We start from the raw sequence: 20,344 nt of genomic DNA on the forward strand, positions 1-20,344 counted from the left end.
GAAATGACGCATTGTGGATAATGCTGTTTTATTCCTATAAACAGTCACCACTTCAGGCCAGACTCCACATCAGGACTGGGAAGGAAGCGGGCAGAAGCAGAATATGAAGGTAGGGGGCAGGTGAAGGAGTTCAAGATGGCAGGTTGCTGCCTAACTTGCTGAGTTCCTCCAGCATTTTGTGTGTGTTACTCGAGTCTTTCCAGTATCTGCATATGCTCTTGAGTTTATGCAGCTGAGTAATGTATTGCCTTACTCAGTGGTACTACTTCCCATTCCAGGACAACGGTAAAAGGAACCCCAGTGGGAAGATATTTTGCAGGGATATTATTACCAAAGTGCAATTGACCACATGTATGAAATTATGTTCTTGAACCAGCTACAAAAACTCATACATAACACCTGCTTCTAATTGCCTCTGGTTAGTCATTGAAGGGAGATGATACCATAGTCAAAACTGACAATCATCTACATGTAGCTACTATATGTTGTTATTTTTTTTCCAGACTTTGCACTTCTAATAAGAACCACACATCCAGAGGACAGGGTGCCACACATCGTTGTCTGGGTGTTTAATTGCAATGCTGATCCTTAAACTTAGCCAGGCCATATAAGTGAGGTTTATTTGGAAATTGACAGTCACTGATTACAAATTGAAGAGTGGACAAAACATCAGAGTATGAGAGATACGAACATATATGTGAATTGATGATCCCTTCAGGTAAAGCTTCTTTTTAAATTGGCCTTTTAAAGTAAGTATCCACATAACTTCACCCCCAATTGTCCAATTTCTCAAGTTGTATTGTGCATAGCATTTAAAGATCTCCCTTGACACTTCTGAATCTCAATAATCGACAGTTTTCTTTATAAACGTGTACAACATTTTAAATAAGGCAGCAATTAACTGCAGCTTCTAGTTACTCATTTTGCTACGTATGGTTCTTAAGTGATAATTAGCTTCCAGCGGAGTACTTCAATTTCTCACATACATAATGGTATGAGACATGCCATCAATAATTGAACAGAGATAGTGCCTGCTTTTAATATAACTGAAAGTGATCGCATAAACATGAATTATTATCAACTGAAACAGAAATTGTCTGCATCTTATCTACTCCAAAGTCTGCAGCATCAAGAGCTGTCTTCTGCAAAACATTCCAAAACAGCAAAAGAAAGAAGGGACAGAGAGAGTCTTAGATTTATTAAGCACCTTTCACATTTATGAAGTATCCCAAAGTGTAACACAGCTCAATTTATAATGTGAGTAGGGCAGTTACTAGTAAACTTTCTCCAGGCTATCTTAATAAGAGAACAAACAAATAAAGTGTTTTATTATGCGGTTTTTTTAGTGAAGGATGGATTTTGCTTTGGACATCTCCACTCTTCTCCCAATTCATTGTGCAGGTGCTTTTTCTGCACCTGAAAAGGCTCCCAAGTCTTAGTTTAAAAAGGAAAGTTCCTCTGGCAGGGCAGTGCTCTTGTAGTAATATTTTGGAGCATCGGCTTAGATTCTGGAAAGTATCTGAAACACACATCTTTTGGAAAGCAGAAGGAAGGAAAATGTCCTGTCATCTGAATCAATGCTGCTCATTGCAAGCATTAAGAAGCTTGTAGTTTCATTATTCACCTCAGCTTACAGTTTTTTAAAGGATTTTTCATATTTTTTGAATATTTCTGTTAATCCACAGAAGAAATGAGCATGTTTTGAAGGGGTCTCGTGAGAAAACAGCATTCCAAAGTAGAAAACAGCTCATCACTGCTGAACAGCTCAGCAATGTGCAGCTACTTTGCAATTAAAATCTGGAATGAAGGTGATAGAATCTGAAGGACTGAGTGAGCCATTTAGCCACATTTGCCTGCTTGGCCATTCAATAAAATTGTGCAAGACTCTAACTGGGAGTCTGCAAAAACCCTTTATCTCTTGGTTCGCTCAATGCCCAAATACCTCACATAACATTACATTATAGGCAAAGGCCAGTTTGGTATGTGACTCCATTAATGAAGGAAGCAGAGTGGCTCCTGAGAGAGCTCACTGGATATCCAAGCTGCCTTCAGTCCAAGTTCAGATACTGGATCAATAGTACTTGGCCCTAACTGGTTGTCATTGGGTGACCTATATAAATGAGGACTTTGGGGAAACTCAATCGTCACTTCATATCACAAACGAACTTCCATGTGAAGGGAGTGGTAAGCAAGTGTATGAATTTTCCTCTGGTCAGTCAAAATATTTTGCAGTGTGAAATATCAATTTCCCTTCCACTGAAGCTATTCTAATTAACCCTTGTTCATTTGCACACTGCCTGGATAAGAGATTTCCCTGTGCATTGACTAAATAAGTAACATGTCTGGGATAACCATTCCTGGATCCTTGTTTCTTTGACCCCAAGCAATTACACTGACTTCTCCACTCAGGTCACTAATGCTACAGTTGACAACATTAGGCAGATCATGTCTTCAAATGCCTGTCATCCGATTCTAAATTCAGATACTTTATTCATGGCAGGACATGACCAGGTGTACAGAGGAAAAAATTCAAGGATGTGCTCAAAGCACCCTTGAATAAATGAAATATGTCTACTGAACCTGGGAATCTCTGGCCCAAAATGAAAGAGACCTGGGATGGTATTGAGTATATCTAATTAATGTATCAGGAGTATGCATAGGCATTGTATAAGGGTGCAAGGAGCAAACACCTCAAAATCTCTCTAGTATTCTGCCCTGCAAACCACCATCTCTCTATCTGTGGAAAAATCAGCCACTTTGAAACCCACAAAGCTGGAGTGAACGTATGTCATTCATAATTCCAAGTGCCTAAGTAGAAAAATACCACATGTAAATGAAAATTGTTATCAATCATCAGTGGACATTTCCGTTGTGTTTAAATAAGTAACTTTTTCTCTCAATGAGTACAGTAACTTAACAAAATGTTATATTACAAAATACCCTCATATCACTGTGGAATAACAAATTGGATGATGCCATGGTGTTCCTGGACTCAAAAATGACATTACACTGGTAGACAAATGTCCACAGCTAACAATTTGCTTCATCCGTCGGAATCATCCACACTGGTTCCAAATTGCGTGAGTGCATTGCCAATATTTTATAGTCAGGAATGAAGTAACAGGGCAATGACAAAGTACTCACCAACAGCTGTGCTGTTAATTGCAAACATTTTTAATCATTCTCTTTTGACAGTGTAAAAGTCTACTGCAATAGGTATCACAATATTTTATAGATATTCAAGGCTCTAATTTCAGCAATTTTCAGCCACAGCTGTGAGTACTTGCCATCCATTTTATAGGGTGCTAACAGTGTGATAAAACAAAGAGAGGCCATTGCTGGACGAGTACAAAAAAGTCTAATTGGTTTAAATTTTCCAAGTTCCAGCAGTTAACCCCATCTCACAATTGTATGATGTCATCAATATGCATCAAATTAGACTGGTTATCCTTAAACAACTTCATCTCCCGCAGTTAATAAGTCAAAGGAAAACTGCATCAATGCTGTTGATCAGATTGATGTGTTAATTGTAAAGTTAGAGCTGAAAACATCAGAGACATTTGATTGTTATGCTTTGGGCATGGAACATTCAAAGCAATACACACAAAATGCTGGAGGAACTCAGCAGGTCAGGCAGCATCTATGGAACTGAATAGATAGTCGCCGTTTCATGCCAAGACCCTCCTTCAGGGCTGAGAAGGAAGGGGGAAGATGCCAGAATGGAACATTCAAGATGCTGGAGGTCCAAGAAACAGAAAGGGTTTGCTGGAGATTAAAACGGAATGTGGAGGGTACTCAGTAGGTCATGCAGCATCTGTGGAGAGAAAGCGAGTCAACATTTCTGGCCGCTAACTTTTCACCGGTACAGAGAAAAGAAATTAAGCATGTTTTAAGAACAATTAGGGGAGTGGAGAAAATAAAGGAAATGGCAGTGATTGAGAAACAGAGGACTCAGTTGCATATGTTCGATTACCAACATTTCTGTCCCCTCCACCACACCACCATAACCCTGCATTTTCCACGACCTTCAACATGATGCTGCCAACAGATTTATCCTCACTTCTCTTTCCTTTCATTCCAGCAACCCATGTCATAGAGAATCAGTTTATTCTCTCCACTTTCTGCCTGTAACTTAAAACATAGTTGACTGCTAACTTTGCTCAGTTATGATGAAAAGTTAACTTCATTTCTCTCCCCAAATGTGCTGCCTGACATGATGAATATTTTAAGCATCCTCTGCTTTTATTTCAGAATTCTAGTATTTGCATTCTTGTTTCATGTTTCAGAAGCTGGAGATGATGTTCTCTGAGCAAAAGGAAATGAGCACTTGGATGAGAATCTATATTACATTTACAAAAGTTTGTAAAAATATCCAGAGGTTGGTCATCAATTTTCCCATTGGATCTTCTCAATGTTGTCTCTGTGAAGCTTTCCACAAAGCAGGAATGTAGGGAACCTAAATTGCTTACTGTTGTGGTCCTATCACAAACTTGGCTTTGTCCAATCTCACTGTCATGCCATACACATCTGTAGGCCAATACGGGTGGATATAAAACCCCTGTCTTAACATTTTACCTCTGTTTTACATTTCATAGAAATGACTATGTCTTTGAAGGGCCTTCATTTTCAGAACCTGAAGTCCAATGGGATATTCCTGTGAAAATATTCCCTTCGTGTTCCCAAGAGGTAGTTGAATGAATGGAAAAACTCTTATGCAGTAGCCAACAATTCTGCTTCTTCTACACAAGTATAAACTGCCAAGTACCTGCTCCTTAAGATGCAGATCAAGTGATCTGATTAAATATCACCGCAGCAATAGTATCCATAAATCTTATGCTCATTGCCTCCCATGCCTTTTTTACCTCATGATGTAGAAGGTGGGCATTCAAATCATTAAGTCCATAGCAATCCCAGAGTTATAGAGTTACGGAGCAATACAGCACAGAAGCAAGCCCTTCAGCCCATCTAGTCTATGTCAAAATGTTATTCTGTCTTGTCCCACTATAGCTCTGCATATCCCTCCCATCCACATACATATCCAAATTTCTCTGAAATGTTGAAACCAAACTATTAAGCCTCATCAAACAATGAATCTTGTAATTTTGCATATCTCTATCAAATCTTCTCTCATTCTCCTATGCTCCAGTTCCTAGGTCTATGCAAATTTCTTTCCTTTTTCTGCCCTACACTGCAAAAAAGACAGGAGTTCAATGTACCACCAAATCTGCAGAAGACAGACACAACAGTGGAGTGGGATATGGAAAAACGATAATTAATGTTATACGTATATACCGTCATAGTGAAGAAGATATTATATCACAGCCATCCAGCTGAGCTGAAACATGACTTGAGATTGTTGAGATTATTGTAAGATAACAAAGGAAGAAGAATATTCCAGACTTGTCTTCTAAAACAGCAGACATTCCCAACAATAGACAGTGATCAGGAATGGGAGGCCTTTCCTCTTTCCTAACATCCCAATCATTGTTTGAACCTGCCAGAGGGAATATTGACCTTATGTGGAGAAACTTGGAAGAATTACAGTTATGTATAGGGGAGAGAAAAAAACAAGAGAACAATGCCACTCAACAAGAACACAATTAAGTGTAAAGAATAGGGATGTATGAGATTCACAAGCAGTAGGTTTTTACTTTTCTTGCATCTGTCAAGGAAAGTCACATCATTACTGAGTAGACTGAAACACTTCACAAAAGAAGCTTTGCATTAGAGTTTCAAAGGATGGATAGAATTATTAAAATGAGAGGCAATTAATGAAAACTGAAACTTGGTCCAGAACACACACACACACACACACACACACACACACACACACATACACACAGTTGTTGAAATACTCCTAGATTTTTAAGCTGAGACTCATGCTGTCAACATGAAGATGACTATTGTGTGGAAACTGGGCTGAATTATGATGTAAGGTACATGGATGCAAAAGAGAACCTTGAAGTCAGGATAATAAAATCTTTTAAAAATGTTCATCATTCTACAAACTTCATAATACTTTTGGAGGTCTTTTTAACGTATACATATCAGTACTGGGCTGCAGGATCAGGTGAAATGCTGGAAACTAGCTGTAATTCCCACATTTAACAATGGGACTTTCCCTTCCTGAACCCACCCGCAGATTTATTATTCCAAACTGCGTGGTCCTTCGTAAGTTGAACATGCGTGACAAATTAATTAGTCAGAATGTCTCAGGGTCGGGGACCTTTTCTGAAATTATAAGCGGGTTTTAAAACTGTAGGAACTGAATCCTTGCCAGGAAATGTACATCAGATTTTGACCAGTCAGAGGCCACAATGAGCTCTACTCACTTAAGGACAGACAGTGCAAAAGAAAATATAATGCAACACACACAGATGCCAGAAGAACTCAGCAGGTCAGGCACCATCTATGGAAATGAATAGACAGTGGATGTTTTGGCCAACACCCTTCTTCAGGACTGAGAAAGAAAATATAATGCAAGAATTAAAACAGTTATTTAAAATCATTTTTAAAAATGAAAATGACAGGAATGCACAGGCCACTCAGCATCTGAAAAAGAAAATGAAATTGTCTTCTGACAGGATGAAGTATTTTCCAAACGACCGGCAAATATTTTTGCTTTGTTTCAGCTGTCATCTGGATAATTCTGTATTTTCAGCACTTTCCTATTTTATTGAGAGAAAAAAAAAATCATCAGGTCTTTCTGAATATTTCCTACTGACGATGGGAGTAAAAAATGCTTGTGTTGAATTATTAAGTCAGTGGATGGCCCTTAAACACCTGCACATCATTAATCAAACAGTGAGGGGTAAACACTGTCAAATTATGAATCTTTATTTCTCAATTTACGAGCTGACCTCCTTCCCCTTTTGAGCTTTTCCAATTAAGAAATTTTTTTCTGCTGTGCCAACTATCGTTAACCAATGCTGAGTCAATATCACCAAAGATGCTGCTTAACTTTTGTTCTAAATGCTGGACGTTTAGGATAACATACACTGCACTGCTCTGTGGCTACAAGTTCTACAACTCTGAATATGATTATTGAATTCAAGAGACCACCTTTTGCAGGGGCACTTGACAAACAGCTTGAAGTGAGATTGATGTGACTTTTGGGGAAATTGGTGTTTTAAGGTGCTCCCTGAATCCAGTCCTACTGTGCCAAAGAATGTCACCGACAGACAGAATGTAATTGTTCGTAACAGTGCCTTCCCCCACCTCAATAAGCTCCTGACTTTCCCCATAAAAAAGCTCCACACTTGCTCATATATGGCACATTCCCTTATTCCTTAATTATTTTTGAATTGTTTTACATCCCACTTACTCCAGTAGAACTATTTTTATTTTCTTTGTGTGTATGTGTGCGTATTTGTAATGGGGGGTATGTGTGTGTGTGTGTGTGTGTGTATGCTTGTATGAGTGTGTGTGTGTGTGTGTGTATGCTTGTATGAGTGTGAATGTGTGTGTGCTTGTATGAGTCTGAGTGTGTGTGTGTGTGTGTGTGTGTGTGCTTGTATGAGTGTGAATGTGTGTGTGCTTGTATGAGTCTGAGAGTGTGTGTTTGTGTGTGTGGGCGTGTGCATTTTCTGTACAAATTCATGCTAGTTACCAGCTAGCATGTGCACCTGTGGAAACTATAAGAATGCGAATAATATTTTGGAATGGCAGTAGTTAACAACAAATAATCCTGACTGCCTCACATCCTGGAAGGCTTTCCTTCGCGTAAAGTGGGAATGACAAAGGTGTCCTTGTCTGAAGGGAGAAGAACCATGCTTGGACGAATTGGTTTGCTGAATCACCCAATGCCCCTTCCCAACACTCCCCATCGACTCCTTGCCTTTCCCCAAGAAATCACTTTGTGGTACGTGTGTTTGTGTTTTTCTCTCTCTCTTTTTTTTTGCCGCTGTACAAATCCTGTCGGAAAAAGTCAACAGAGTTTCGTTGTCAGTAGGTCAGCCTGCTTCAGGACCTCGGAGTTGTAAATGTCCAGGGCGTGGTTTACCCGCATGACCTCGCTGCTGTTAAGCTTGAGGCGGTGCTTGAGCATGCAGGAGAAGAGGTCCAGCTGCGCCTTGCCTGGGGCCACGGGCGGTGCCAGCCGGTTGATGCGCTCTCGGATGTCCAGCAGCAGCAACATGACCGAGGACGAGGAGTGGAACTGGCTGCCCTGCGCGTATGATTGATTGACTTGCTGGACCGCGCTGCGCAGCAGGTCGGTGTTGAAGCGCAGGCTGTAGCCGTACACCTGCACGTCTGAGATCTTGATATAGATCTGACGCTTGTTGGGGTCCGAGAGGTCCACGGGACCCTGGGCCGTCTCGTTGCGCAGGGCGGCCGGCAGCTTGGCCCGGCTGCGCAGATAGATGTGGACAGTCTCGAAGACTGTCTTCCACCGGTTACCCAGGAGCAGGGTCCAGTTATAGCACGGAGAGTCGTGCAGTCTCGTTTTCTCCCAGCTGGGATAACCATACTCGCCAATCGGCGTGTTCCAGCCCTCCGAGTGACTGCCGCTGAAGGGGTTAATGTAAACAAAAAAGATCGGGTCCAGGCTGCTGTTTCTCATCTGGCAGATCTTCATGGACAGGCCCACCACCATGTGGATGAAGTCCACCCGGTTTTTGTTGCTCTTAAGGGTCAGCGACATCCGCTTTCGCCATCGGGGGTCGAAGAAGGTGTCCAGGCGGATCTCGTTGCTAATGAACATGGTCTGGATGGATAGTCTCGAGTCCTTCTTGGCCAGGAGGTAATTCAGCTCCAGGTCGTGGAAGTCCAGCTCCGTCTCAAAGCTGACGAACTGCTCGCTACGCTCCGAGTCCACATTCTGAGGCTCGCAGCGGCCCCGGTACAACTTGTATCCCCGGTTGCAGGAACCGCAGAGGGAGATGTTGGCCAGGCTGCACATGGCGCAGCTGCTGTTGCTACCGATGTTGCAGGGGATGGCCCGCTGGCACAGATTGGCAACAGTGTGGCACACGCAGGTCTTCTGGCTCTCCAGGAAGATGCCCCAGTACCCGTTCTCGCTGCAGTATAAAAACGACTGGACTCGATTCAGCCACTGATGAACTGACCTGCAGACAGAACAAACAGGGGTGTCAGGATCGATCCTGGATACCAACTGAAAGGCAATTGCACTTACCGAGCCAGAATCTCCTTCTCAATGGCATATTCAACGGTATAGCATCACAAGAAAACTACACACTACATGGTATACTTGCAACAAATCTTCTCTTATTCTGCAACACTATATTCTGCTTTCTGTTTTCTCTTTACAACCTCGATGTAATTAAGTATGGCATGATCTGTCAGGATGGCACATAAAGCTAAAGCTATTCACTGTACCTTGGTACATGTGAGAGTAATGAACCAACCAATATATCTCAAGAGTTCTAGAATCATGCAGCATAGAAACACACCATTCAGCCCATCAGGTCCATGCTAACCTTTAAGTACCCCATATGGTCCATAGACTTCCATGACTTTGTGATTCAAGTGCTCAGCCAAACAGTTCTGCTGCGAGGTTAACTGCCTCCATTGCATACTCAAAATTCAGAGTATATTTTATTATCAAAGTACGTATACTTTATATAATGAGAATCGTCTCCTTACAGGCAGCCATGAAACAAAGAACCCATTAAAAACAAAAGAAGGCCGTCAAACACCCAGCGTGCGGAGAGAAAAAAACAGAAATCATGCGAACAACATTCAGAACTTAAGTTCACAGCGCCAGGCATCACTGCAGCCGATTCAGAAGGCCTCAGTCCAGCACGGAGTCCAGCAAACCCCGTAGAGCAGCAAGCCAAACCAGTCTGTCCCTTGCCTCCGACCACTTCAATCTAGCCCGGGGCTTAAATCCTCCAAACCTGGGGTCATTCCTTGCCCTCGGGCTCAGGCTCCGCTGCATTGATAAGGACTGTACCCAATCTTTCCAATTCGGCACGGAACTTTCCTAGCTTCGCCTGGCTCTGCTGCATCAAATTACATGACCTTTCTAATTTGGCTTGGGTCTTCAATTGATCCAGCCTCAATTGCTTCCATGCCTTGTCTCAGCTCTGCTGCACTGAACTGACTCTATGTCCACTCCAGCATCTGCAGCTCGGACATACTGCAACCGTCCTGCCCCAGCGAGAGTCCAGTAACATCGCAGATGTGCCAGGTCATATAGAAGCTTCAGCTCAACTCCGACAGGAAAGCCACGGGCCACTGTTTGCAGTGATCTTTTACCAGAAAAAGGGTGAATAACAAAGTATTTAGTTGCTTTCTTTGTTTCATTGACCGCCAGCAAGATGCTGCTCAAACCAGTAAATGGCACAACCCTCCCTCTGCGTGAAAAAGTCCTTCCTCAGATTTTCTCTAAACTTCTTATCCTCAGATTCCCTCTAAATCCCTACCTTTATTCCTGTTATCATTTTAGAATCTAAATAAGATCATTTATGGTTGTCACAGTGGCACAGATCTTACAGCTCCACGAACTTGGGTTTATCTGTGACCTGGTGCTGCTGTCTGGAGTTTTACTGTTCTTTATATAATCAGAAGGGCTCTCTCTGGATACTCTGATCTCCTCTCAGATCCCAAGAATATTCTGGTTGGCAAGTTAACTGCCAACTAGAAATTGTCCTTAGTATGTACGTAAGTGGTGCAATATAGTAGGAGTTAATGGGGATGAAGTAAGAACAAAACAGAATTGATATTATTGAGTGCTTGATGGTCAGCTTGGACCTGGTGGGCCAAATGAACTGTTTCTGTCTTGTACCACTCTATGAGATCACCAATTACAGGAGTTTAGCTTCAGATGTGGACAATAAATACCATACTCAAACTTGTCTACATACCATACTCATTTCTTTTTGAACAACAATTAATATTTATACATACAACTTAACATGTTATATAGCATAAAACTGACATCAAATTAAAATGAATTGAATTGAATTGACTTTATTACTTACATCCTTCATATACATGAGGAGTAAAAATCTTTAGCCTCCTAACTTAAAGCTATTAATAAAAAAAAGAGTCCAACAAATGCTTCAGGTGTGGATCCCTAACCAGACCTAATAAAGTCGCTGAGTTATTCACCAAGACTACCCTATTTAGGCTGGTAAGGGATTATCTGTTATTTTCATCAACAACTCCAGTGAGTTACAATTGTCGATTTAAGAATTTTTGGCATGTTTGAATACACACACACACATACACACACACACACACACAGAAGAGAGTGCACAGTAACACGAAATTTTGAGTTCTCAAGTGAATCAAATGGTCTTTCATCCAGAGATGGATTAAATCAGTTGATGTGAGCACATATTTATTTATTTATTTATTTATTGATACAGAGCGTGGAGGAGGCCTTTCCGGCCCTTCGAACCACACCACCCAGCAATCTCCCAGTTTAATCTTAGCCTAATCACAGGTCAATTTACAATGGCCAATTAAGCTACCAACATCTTTGGAATGTGGGAGGAAACCTACATCATCATGAGGAAACCGTACAAACTTCTTCCAGGCAGCAGCGGGAATTGAACCTGGGTTGCAGGTACTTGTAAAAATTTGTACTAATCACTACGCTACCATGCTTCCCTGAATAATTTAGCTCATGGGGGTGTTGCGGAGCAGACTCGATGGGCCGAATGGCCTACTTCTGCTCCTTTGTCTTGTCTTGTCTTGTGAATAACAATTCATGCATAGAATGGTGATATGCACCCTATATTAATCTACATTCAGTCCTGATCACTAGGCCATTATTTTTTCACTTGCAAAGCCATTTTCTCAATGGTGGTGGAAAATTATAAGGGGAAGTTGTCACGGTCTCGACCGTTAATTCCCCATTTTCTCCTAATTCCCTTTGATGACAACACACCTGGTTTTCATCAAGACCTGCAGCATAAGAACCCCAGCTTTGCACCCACTAGTTGCCAGATCATTGGCTTTGTCAGTGTGGTAATTAACGCTTCCCGACCGCTTAGGATTGTGTGTTCTATGTTTTGCTTCAGTACCGAGGTTTACCTGTGAAATCCAGTCTCTCCGTGTCAATATAAAATCCCACCTGTCTCCTGCCTTCCTGCTGTCCCTCCTGTTTGCCGTTCAACGCTCACACCGGCGTCTGCATCCTAACTAAATCTCCGTGCCGGTGTCCTGCACTTGGGTTCGCCTCATTGGTTGCAACAGAGGTATTAGTGCCATCCTTGTGTGAGAACCGTCAGACTATGTTTGTGGTTAAGTTCTGGTACCATGCTTCAGATGTGGACTCACCAAAATAACAGAGAAGCTGAAAGGGCTAAATACTTCCATGACTGGATCACTATTCCCTTGAGTAAAAGAGATCAAACAGTGAGTTTAAGATAACTAAAGTACTTAATGGCATGGGAAGAAATGAACTATTTCCTGTGACAGGGGAGTCTGGAACAAGTGGGCATCAGCTTAAAATGTTCAGAGAAAGGACTATCTTTTGCAGACTTACTGAAATCCTGGAACTAATCCCATACCATCACCTCCTCACCAGATTGTTACTGAGACCAGGAGGAATGAAAATCTTAAACTGGGATTGCTGGACTTGCATTTGCTGAGGACAATAAGTGAAAAAGAACAAAGAAGGTTAAAGAACTTATGATATAGATCCAGGGATGGAATGATTTAGTGGAGTTCCTACATGAATAGAATAAAATTACAGTCTGTCTTATATTCAAGTTACTGGGCTAGACTTTGCAGCCTGCGGTGACTTGAAAAAAAATCTCCTGATCTTCTCTGCAAAAGGTTGGCTGCATTAATGACAACAATGACGAGTGTGGTAACAGGACCTCTCGTGACATAAAGTTAATGGGGATGGGCGTAAGAACTAGCATCATCATCATAATAATAGATGAAAAAAAGTGCTGACAGCTAAACTACTCACAGGACATCCACTCCAAAATCTGCCTAGCCACTTGTCAAAACTTCATAGCAATGGAATGTTTCTGAACATTCAAAGAAACATTCAAATACTTTAAAATGCTGCTAATATGATGACACTTATTCAAAAGTTGAGCATTAACAATTCTTTAAACATAGCTTAACATGTAAACAAATACAAACAATGATGCATAATCTTAATAATCCGTTTCCCCCATTCCTGCCTCCCAACTTTTGCCAGTTGACTACATTGAAGTAAATAGGGAAACTATCCTTGTACTGAGTCCAATCTTGTGCAGTGGGTTGATGTGTTCTCTCCGTAACTTAAGTCCAACATTAAAACACAGTCGATCAATCTGTTAAACATAATTACATAAGAAATAAAAACAAAAGCAGGTCTTCCAGCCCTTCATGCCTGCTTCACCCATCAATAAAATCATGGACTATATTTTTACCCCATGCAGTGACACTATCTTTTAATCCCCTTGACAGCTGACTGCAGATTTGAGACTTAATCATTTGTGATACTGTCTTTGAGACTGGGTGGATAAGAAGGCACATTTTGGCAAATATACAATAAATTGCAAGATCTGGGGAAACATGCAGTGCTTCCACCAGGCAAAATATTACATGGTCCTGGCCAATCTTAGCCTATCAGGGTGTGGACGGATAAATAGAATATGACTTTAGTTTATAGTATTATGGTTCTTTGCAGAACTTTTATATTGCCAACTGTAAATTAGATTGACACTCCTGAATCACTGAGGCACTTTTTCCTCTCCAGTGGGCTGAGATTATGCTAATAGAAGATAAAAGGTTAGTTAGTGATTTTCTTCACTTTTCTTACTCATGCTTTAACAGGATCAATCAATCATATGAATGCAGCATGCATTAGCTGTGTAAGGCTATTAATGTGAATTTGATTGAATACTCTTCCTTTCTTAATAAAGTTGTCCTATTTAAATTATTTCCATTCAATCCATTTCCTTTTCACTTCTTACACCTGTAGTCACAGGGCATGAACAGGAATTTATTTCCACTGCTGTCAAGGGGCACATCAAACACATTGATGATATATGTAGATGGAAATATGCGCTTTTAAAATGCTTAATGATTACCATGAATGGTGTTCGTGACTTTGCTTACCATCCCCACCAAACACACCAATTAGCCAAATTTCTCTGCTCCTTCTTGAAGGTTCTTAGCTTTGGAAACATAGAAACATAGAAATATAGAAAATAGGTGCAGGAGTAGGCCATTCGGCCCTTCAAGCCTGCACCGCTATTCAGTATGATCATGGCTGATCATCCAACTCAGAACCCTATACCTGCCTTCTCTCCGTACCCCTAATCCCTTTAGCCACAAGGGCCATATCTAACCCCCTCTTAAATATAGCCAATAAACTGGCCTCAACTGTTTCCTGTGGCAGAGAATTCCACAGATTCACCACTCTCTGTGTGAAGAAGTTTTTCCTCATCTAGGTCCTAAAAGGCTTCCCCTTTATCCTTAAACTGTAACCCCTCGTTCTGGACTTCCCCAACATCAGGAACAATCTTCCTGCATCTAGCCTGTCCAATCCCTTCAGAATTTTATACGTTTCAATAAGATCCCCCCTCAATCTTCTAAATTCCAACGAGTATAAGCCTAGTCGATCCAGTCTTTCATCATATGAAAGTTCTGCCATCCCAGGAATCAATCTGGTGAACCTTCTTTGTACTCCCTCTATGGCAAGAATGTCTTTCCTCCGATTAGGGGACCAAAACTGCACACAAACCTGATGATTAAGTTACCGTAAATGTGACTATTTCTCCTAATAGTGAGTATTGAGATATAAAAAAAAGTACTGGGATACCAGGTCATTCACCATTCATCAGAACAAGGCAGGAACAAGTTCTAAGTTACATAGAAAGGCGGAAGGGTTGGTTAGAAGGAAAGAGTACAAAACATAAAGTTTCTGGCAGGGTGGAAGCTGGTGCTGGGTGATAATGTATGACGAAGGTATGTCTGTATGAAGCATAGACAGTTGGAGACAAATAAAACAGGAAACAACTGAACCCTAGAAACACAAACACGGATTGCTGGGTGAACTCAGTAGGTCAGATAGCATCTATGGAGAGGAATCAACAGTAGATGTTTCGGGCTGAGACTCTTCATCAGGACTAGAAAGGAAGTGGGAAGAAGCCAGAACTCGAGGAACGTTCTTGTTTTCTTCTCATCCATTCTAGAACTTCAAATTTCTTTAGCCTTCTCGTGGTTACATCTCCCCCTCCATCAAGCATTCCTTCACTACTCTCTCTCTCAGAAAGCATTGTACTTGTAAGTTTCTCATTTTTTCCAATTATTCTCTTAAATGATAAAGATGGATTCTTGATCCTCCAGTCTATCTTCTCTCAATCCTTGCACTTCATTTGTCTATCTTTCATTTGTCACATTATTTGGGATGGCACGTCAGCGTATTGGTCAGCACAACACTGTACAGTACAGGTGAACCGGGTTCAATTCCTACCACTGCCTGTAAGAACTTTGTACGTTATTCTCATGACCGTAGGGGTTTCCTCCAAGTGCTCCGGTTTCCTTGCACAGTCCAGTGACATACCGGTTGGTAGGTTAATTGGCCATTGTAAATTGTCCTGTGATTAGGCTCAGATTAAATCAGGAGATGGCTGAAAGGGCTCAGAGGGCTTACTTCACACGGTATCGCAATAAGTAAATAAATAAATCAGCACTACACTTTCTCTGTAACACTTTATGCTTCATTCTGTTTTTGTACTATTTTGACATATAGAATGATCTATCTGGATGACATGAAAACAAAAGCTTTTCACTATCACTCAAAGTGCAAAATAAATTTATTATTAAAGTACATATATGTCACCCTGAGACTCATTTTCTTGTGGGAATACTCAATAGATCCATAATAGAATAATAACCATAATGGTACCAACTAAGGTGTTCAAACAGTGTGCAAAAGAAAACAAAATGTTCAAAGACAAAAACAAAGAAATAATAAATAAACAAACAAACAATAAATAACTATTGAGAAGATGAGATAAAGAGTCCTTGAAAATGAGTCCATAGGTTGTGGGCACATTTCAATGATGGGGCAATTTAAGTTGAATGAAGTTATCCCCTTTGGTTCGACAGCCTGGTGGTTGACAGGTACAAATGACAATAATAAATCAATTATCGATTACTAACCTATTACAGACCACCACTTCTATTCTCTCTGTCCACCACTCCTTTCACTCTATAACATAAATAACATGTTTCTAACTCTTCCTACCATCAGCTTTGCTTCTCTCTCCGCAGAGCTGACGCACGTGTACTTCCAGCATTCGTCTTTATATAAATTACAGATTTCATGCACCTGCAGTAACATGCGTTGAGTTATATGTGTTTATTTATTCTAGTGGGCCATCAGTCTCACTTGTGATCTTCTACTTTTTTGACATGTTTGCATATGCATCCACAACCTCTCAAGAGGGGGTTGTTAAGTACAGATTGAGAGAGAAAATCCTGTCGTATTTTATATTCAGATTGAGAGGTGATCTATTGCAGGTGCTTTAGATGATAAAAAGTATTCAATACACTACAGAAAGCCTAGCTATTTCCTCTTAGGAATCACTAAATGTAATATATTTCTCATTGTGAATGGAAGAGTAGGTAAAATAAAAGGTACCCATCAATTTACTGCAAATAACTGGCATTTTTGCTCTTCATTTTTCAAATCCTTATACCAATTATTTACATTCAATTGCCAAAGAGGTTACAATACTTACTGACAGTAAAAGTATTTCTTTTTTGCCCCTTGCCTCCCACACTTCATCTACTTCCTTCTACTTAGAATTTTATTTACTTGATTTTCTCCTCTCTATTCACTCCCTGGAGTGAGATGAAAAACAATCACCTCAAAAAAAGGCTATTTCGTTGAAAATTTGATTTATCAGCCTGAACTATATAGATTTCCAAAACCAAATAATGAGACCCCATTTGTCAGTGGTTTGCTAATCCCCATGGCTATTCGTTGCAAATCTTTACAAGACATTGTATTTCTGAAGGAATGAATTTTAACATACTGTATTTTACAACGTTAGTCCATGTCATTGATTGTCCTTATTCAGGTTGTAATATGAGCAGAAGATCCATAATGCAAAGCACATATTGTTCTACAAATGGAAGTTATTCTGAACTTCCACTGGATAGACAGTGCAGATAATGTGGGAGAAACTGAGAAGAAGTTAGGAGACATAATTTCAAGCCTGCTGGTGAGTAGGCTTTTAATTATGGTGAATTCTAAATCTTGAACCACCATGTAGTGGAAACAGCGATGACTCTCTCATGACTGAACCTGTCGTAGCCCCCAGCAGATGATTGTCTCCCTTACCTTTCTCGAGGCATCTGGTGGTTGGGATTGTGCCGGCAACGAATACTGAGACTAAAAAGCTTGCGGGCTGTGCGTTGGATCTTCAGCTTCAACATCTCCACACGGCTCAGAAGCATCTTGTAGCGTGCTTGGAGATCCCAGTCATTGCCCCAGTACTGGTGAACGGTCCCCATCATCAGGAAATGGGTGGTGGGTAAACGCTTCAAGAAGTTCTTGAACTCAACTGCAAGGATTGGTGACAGGTATGTATTAGATAGGGCAGTCATAGCTTCAAACAACAATGGAATAATCCTTTTTGTCCAACGAACCAACACTGACCATCAAGCACCCAATCGCTCCCATCCTACACGAATCCCATGCTTTAGAGTGAGTGCAAGCTTAGGGCAGCACGGTGGTGTAGTGGTTAGCACAGTGCTTTACAGTACAGGTGATTCAATTTCTGCCACTATCTGTAAGGAGTTTGTATGTCTTCCTCAAGTCCGCGCGGATTTCCGCCAAATACTCCGGTTTCCTCCCACAGTCCAAAGGCATTCCAATTGGTAGGTTAATTGGTCATTGTAAATTGCCCTGTGACTAGGCTAGGATTAAATGAGGGGACTGCTGGGTGGCAAGGCACAAAGTGCTTGAAGGACCTATTCTGCACTGGATCTTAATAAGTAAAAGCGATAGGTGAATCCAGCGGAGCAGGGTCGATAGGCAGATGGAGAAGCAGAGAATGGAAATAGTATCAGGGGCTGGAGGTTAACAGGTGGAGGCAGTACAGGGCTGACAAGGATAGAATCTGATAGAGGAAGCTGGAGTATGGAATCAAGTGAGGGAGACGGGGAAGGCAGATGAGAACTGTAGGGAGGGGAACCAGTGGGAGGAGTGCGTGGGTGACAGACAGCTGGAGTGGCTGAAAGAAGAGAAAGCAACTAGGTGATGGGGGTCTGGCAGGTTGGAGGAGGAAATGGGTAGATCGGGAGGAGAGAGGACAGGAACGCGTGGGAGTAGGTGACTGGAAGCTTGAGAATTCAGTGTTCATGCCACCTGGTTTTAGGTTACTTGGGCAGAATATGAGATATCGTTCCTCTAATTTGCAGTTGGCCTCAGACAGGCAGTAGAGGAAGCTGAGGACCGACATATTGGTTTGGGAATGGGGAGGAGAATTACAGAACAAGACAATATATGCTCCATTATAATGAGAGAATGCAGATATTCGGTGGATACAACAAAATACTGAAATTTATTTCCTCATAATTTCTGGATTTTCAGGTTTTTCAAAAACTGACTCATGCAAAGGGACCTGGAGGATTATGAATCAGACAAGCTCTTCACAACTCCCTGGTTTCAGTTAAGTTGTCAGCAGGAGCTCAAATAACATTATCAGGATGTGAAAGGTTCACGATTTACAATTTGATGGGATACTACACCTCAGTCACTTCTGCATAATCAGTAATGGTATTTCTTTAGAGTCAGTTAATGGTATAGTTTCATTGGTGAGGTAAGCCAGTAAATTATCATTGCTGATGACATGATTTACAACAGCCTTATGTAGGATGGAAATGAAATGAAGGCTATTACTCTGTTCCATGTCTTTTCTCACCTCGGCTACGTTTTTGTGATGGCTCATGAAGGACTATAAATCAGTGCATAAAGGAAGGTGCTGAGTCAATGTAATCATTTTGTGAATACCATGGGAAGGGGATAGGACAGAGGGTAATGTATTAATTCCTGCATGTACAGCATGTACACTCTTTCTTACTGAGGTCGCTGAATGATAACTAGAAAAGGCAGGATATTTTGCCAAAATCATCTCGCTTCTTAACTGGAATGTTAACGGGCCAAGCGTGGGATTTTAACTGCTCTCCCATACCCAGTAAGCTCAGGCTCAGGATGGAAACTATAGCAAGTCTGACCGGAGCATCAAACTTTATCCAATGGGTGAATTAAATTCTGGAGCCGATACCTCATTGAAACAGGAAACAGAGGGGGGAAAAATCAATCACGATGGTCATCAGAGAGGCTCTGTCACTTGCCAAGGATTTTTTGTTTTGGAAAGGCACAATTCTTGGAGCAGATTCATGGATGTCAGTTTGGTTAACATTTTGCATGGGAAACAAAAGGTAAACAGTAAATACAGAAAAAATTGTTAAAGTGACAAGAATCTTTAATTGAGTGAATGCTATCCATTAACCAAGTGACCCGTCATGTTAATAAGGTAATTTTAACATCAGGTACTTGTCTGGTTTACCTGACATTTCAAAATCCTTATAGGCAGTATTCCAAGCTTCAGTAAGCCCAGCCAATGTATTTTCCATGATCTGAATGTCGGTGATGGGACAGTTACACTGTGGGAATTCTGCTGCACATTGACAAGCACACTGGCTGTTCTTACAGATGTATTCCCCCTCCGCATTGCACATGATGTAACTTAAGGCTGACTGCACAAACTTTTCCCTTAGGTATTCAGGAAGAACAACCTGGAGACCTACAAAAGCAGAAAACAAAGGAAAAGGTGTTATTGATTTTTTATTTAATGCTGTTACTGTCACTGGAATACAAAACATAGTCCTTGTCAAGCTGAAAACAGTACCTCGGCTAGTATAAAACCAGGGTTCATTAGGGCAATATAGCTCAGAAAATTAAAAAAAATTGAGGAAATAAAGATTATATCAAGCTTGCTGTAATTTAGTAATGGAGTGCTTATTTATACACGTTTGAATCTCACAGTATTCAGGGATACTCATCCAGTTTTAATTCATGCATTGTAATAGACAGGTTACCGTCAATGTGCACTGTTGTTAGGATGACTAACAGCCTGGCAAATTTAATGCATCACAATTATCTCTCACTTAAAGTCAGTTCAAGTGAGGTGCCCAATTAAAAAGTTGCAGGTGTGGGAGGTGTACACGCTGGCTCAATGCATGATAAAAATTTGTTGCAAGATTTATGCTGCCATGGACTCCTAAAAAGGCAGGCTATAACTTTCTGGTAGTTCATCCAAGGAGCTGCAATAGTGCCAAGCAGTCTTTGTTGAAATAACTGGCAGAAGAAGGAGTAGATACTGCTGAACCTGGGCTACACGCATCC

General features: G+C 41.1%; 1 protein-coding gene across 1 annotated transcript in view; it reads right to left on the reverse strand.

Moving 5' to 3' along the window:
• Window positions 1-7,927: 7,927 nt before the first annotated feature.
• brinp1 (bone morphogenetic protein/retinoic acid inducible neural-specific 1) overlaps window positions 7,928-20,344 on the reverse strand; it is a 283,823-nt gene continuing 271,406 nt past the window's right edge. Inside the window, exons 5-7 of the mRNA XM_072240025.1 lie at window positions 19,506-19,742; window positions 17,273-17,495; window positions 7,928-9,068 (exon numbers count right to left, since the gene is read on the reverse strand). Coding sequence (XP_072096126.1) covers window positions 7,928-9,068; window positions 17,273-17,495; window positions 19,506-19,742 — 1,601 coding nt within the window. The remainder of the gene's footprint in view (window positions 9,069-17,272; window positions 17,496-19,505; window positions 19,743-20,344) is intronic.

Source organism: Mobula birostris, chromosome 22, assembly GCF_030028105.1.
Source record: "Mobula birostris isolate sMobBir1 chromosome 22, sMobBir1.hap1, whole genome shotgun sequence".
NCBI lineage: Eukaryota > Metazoa > Chordata > Chondrichthyes > Myliobatiformes > Myliobatidae > Mobula > Mobula birostris.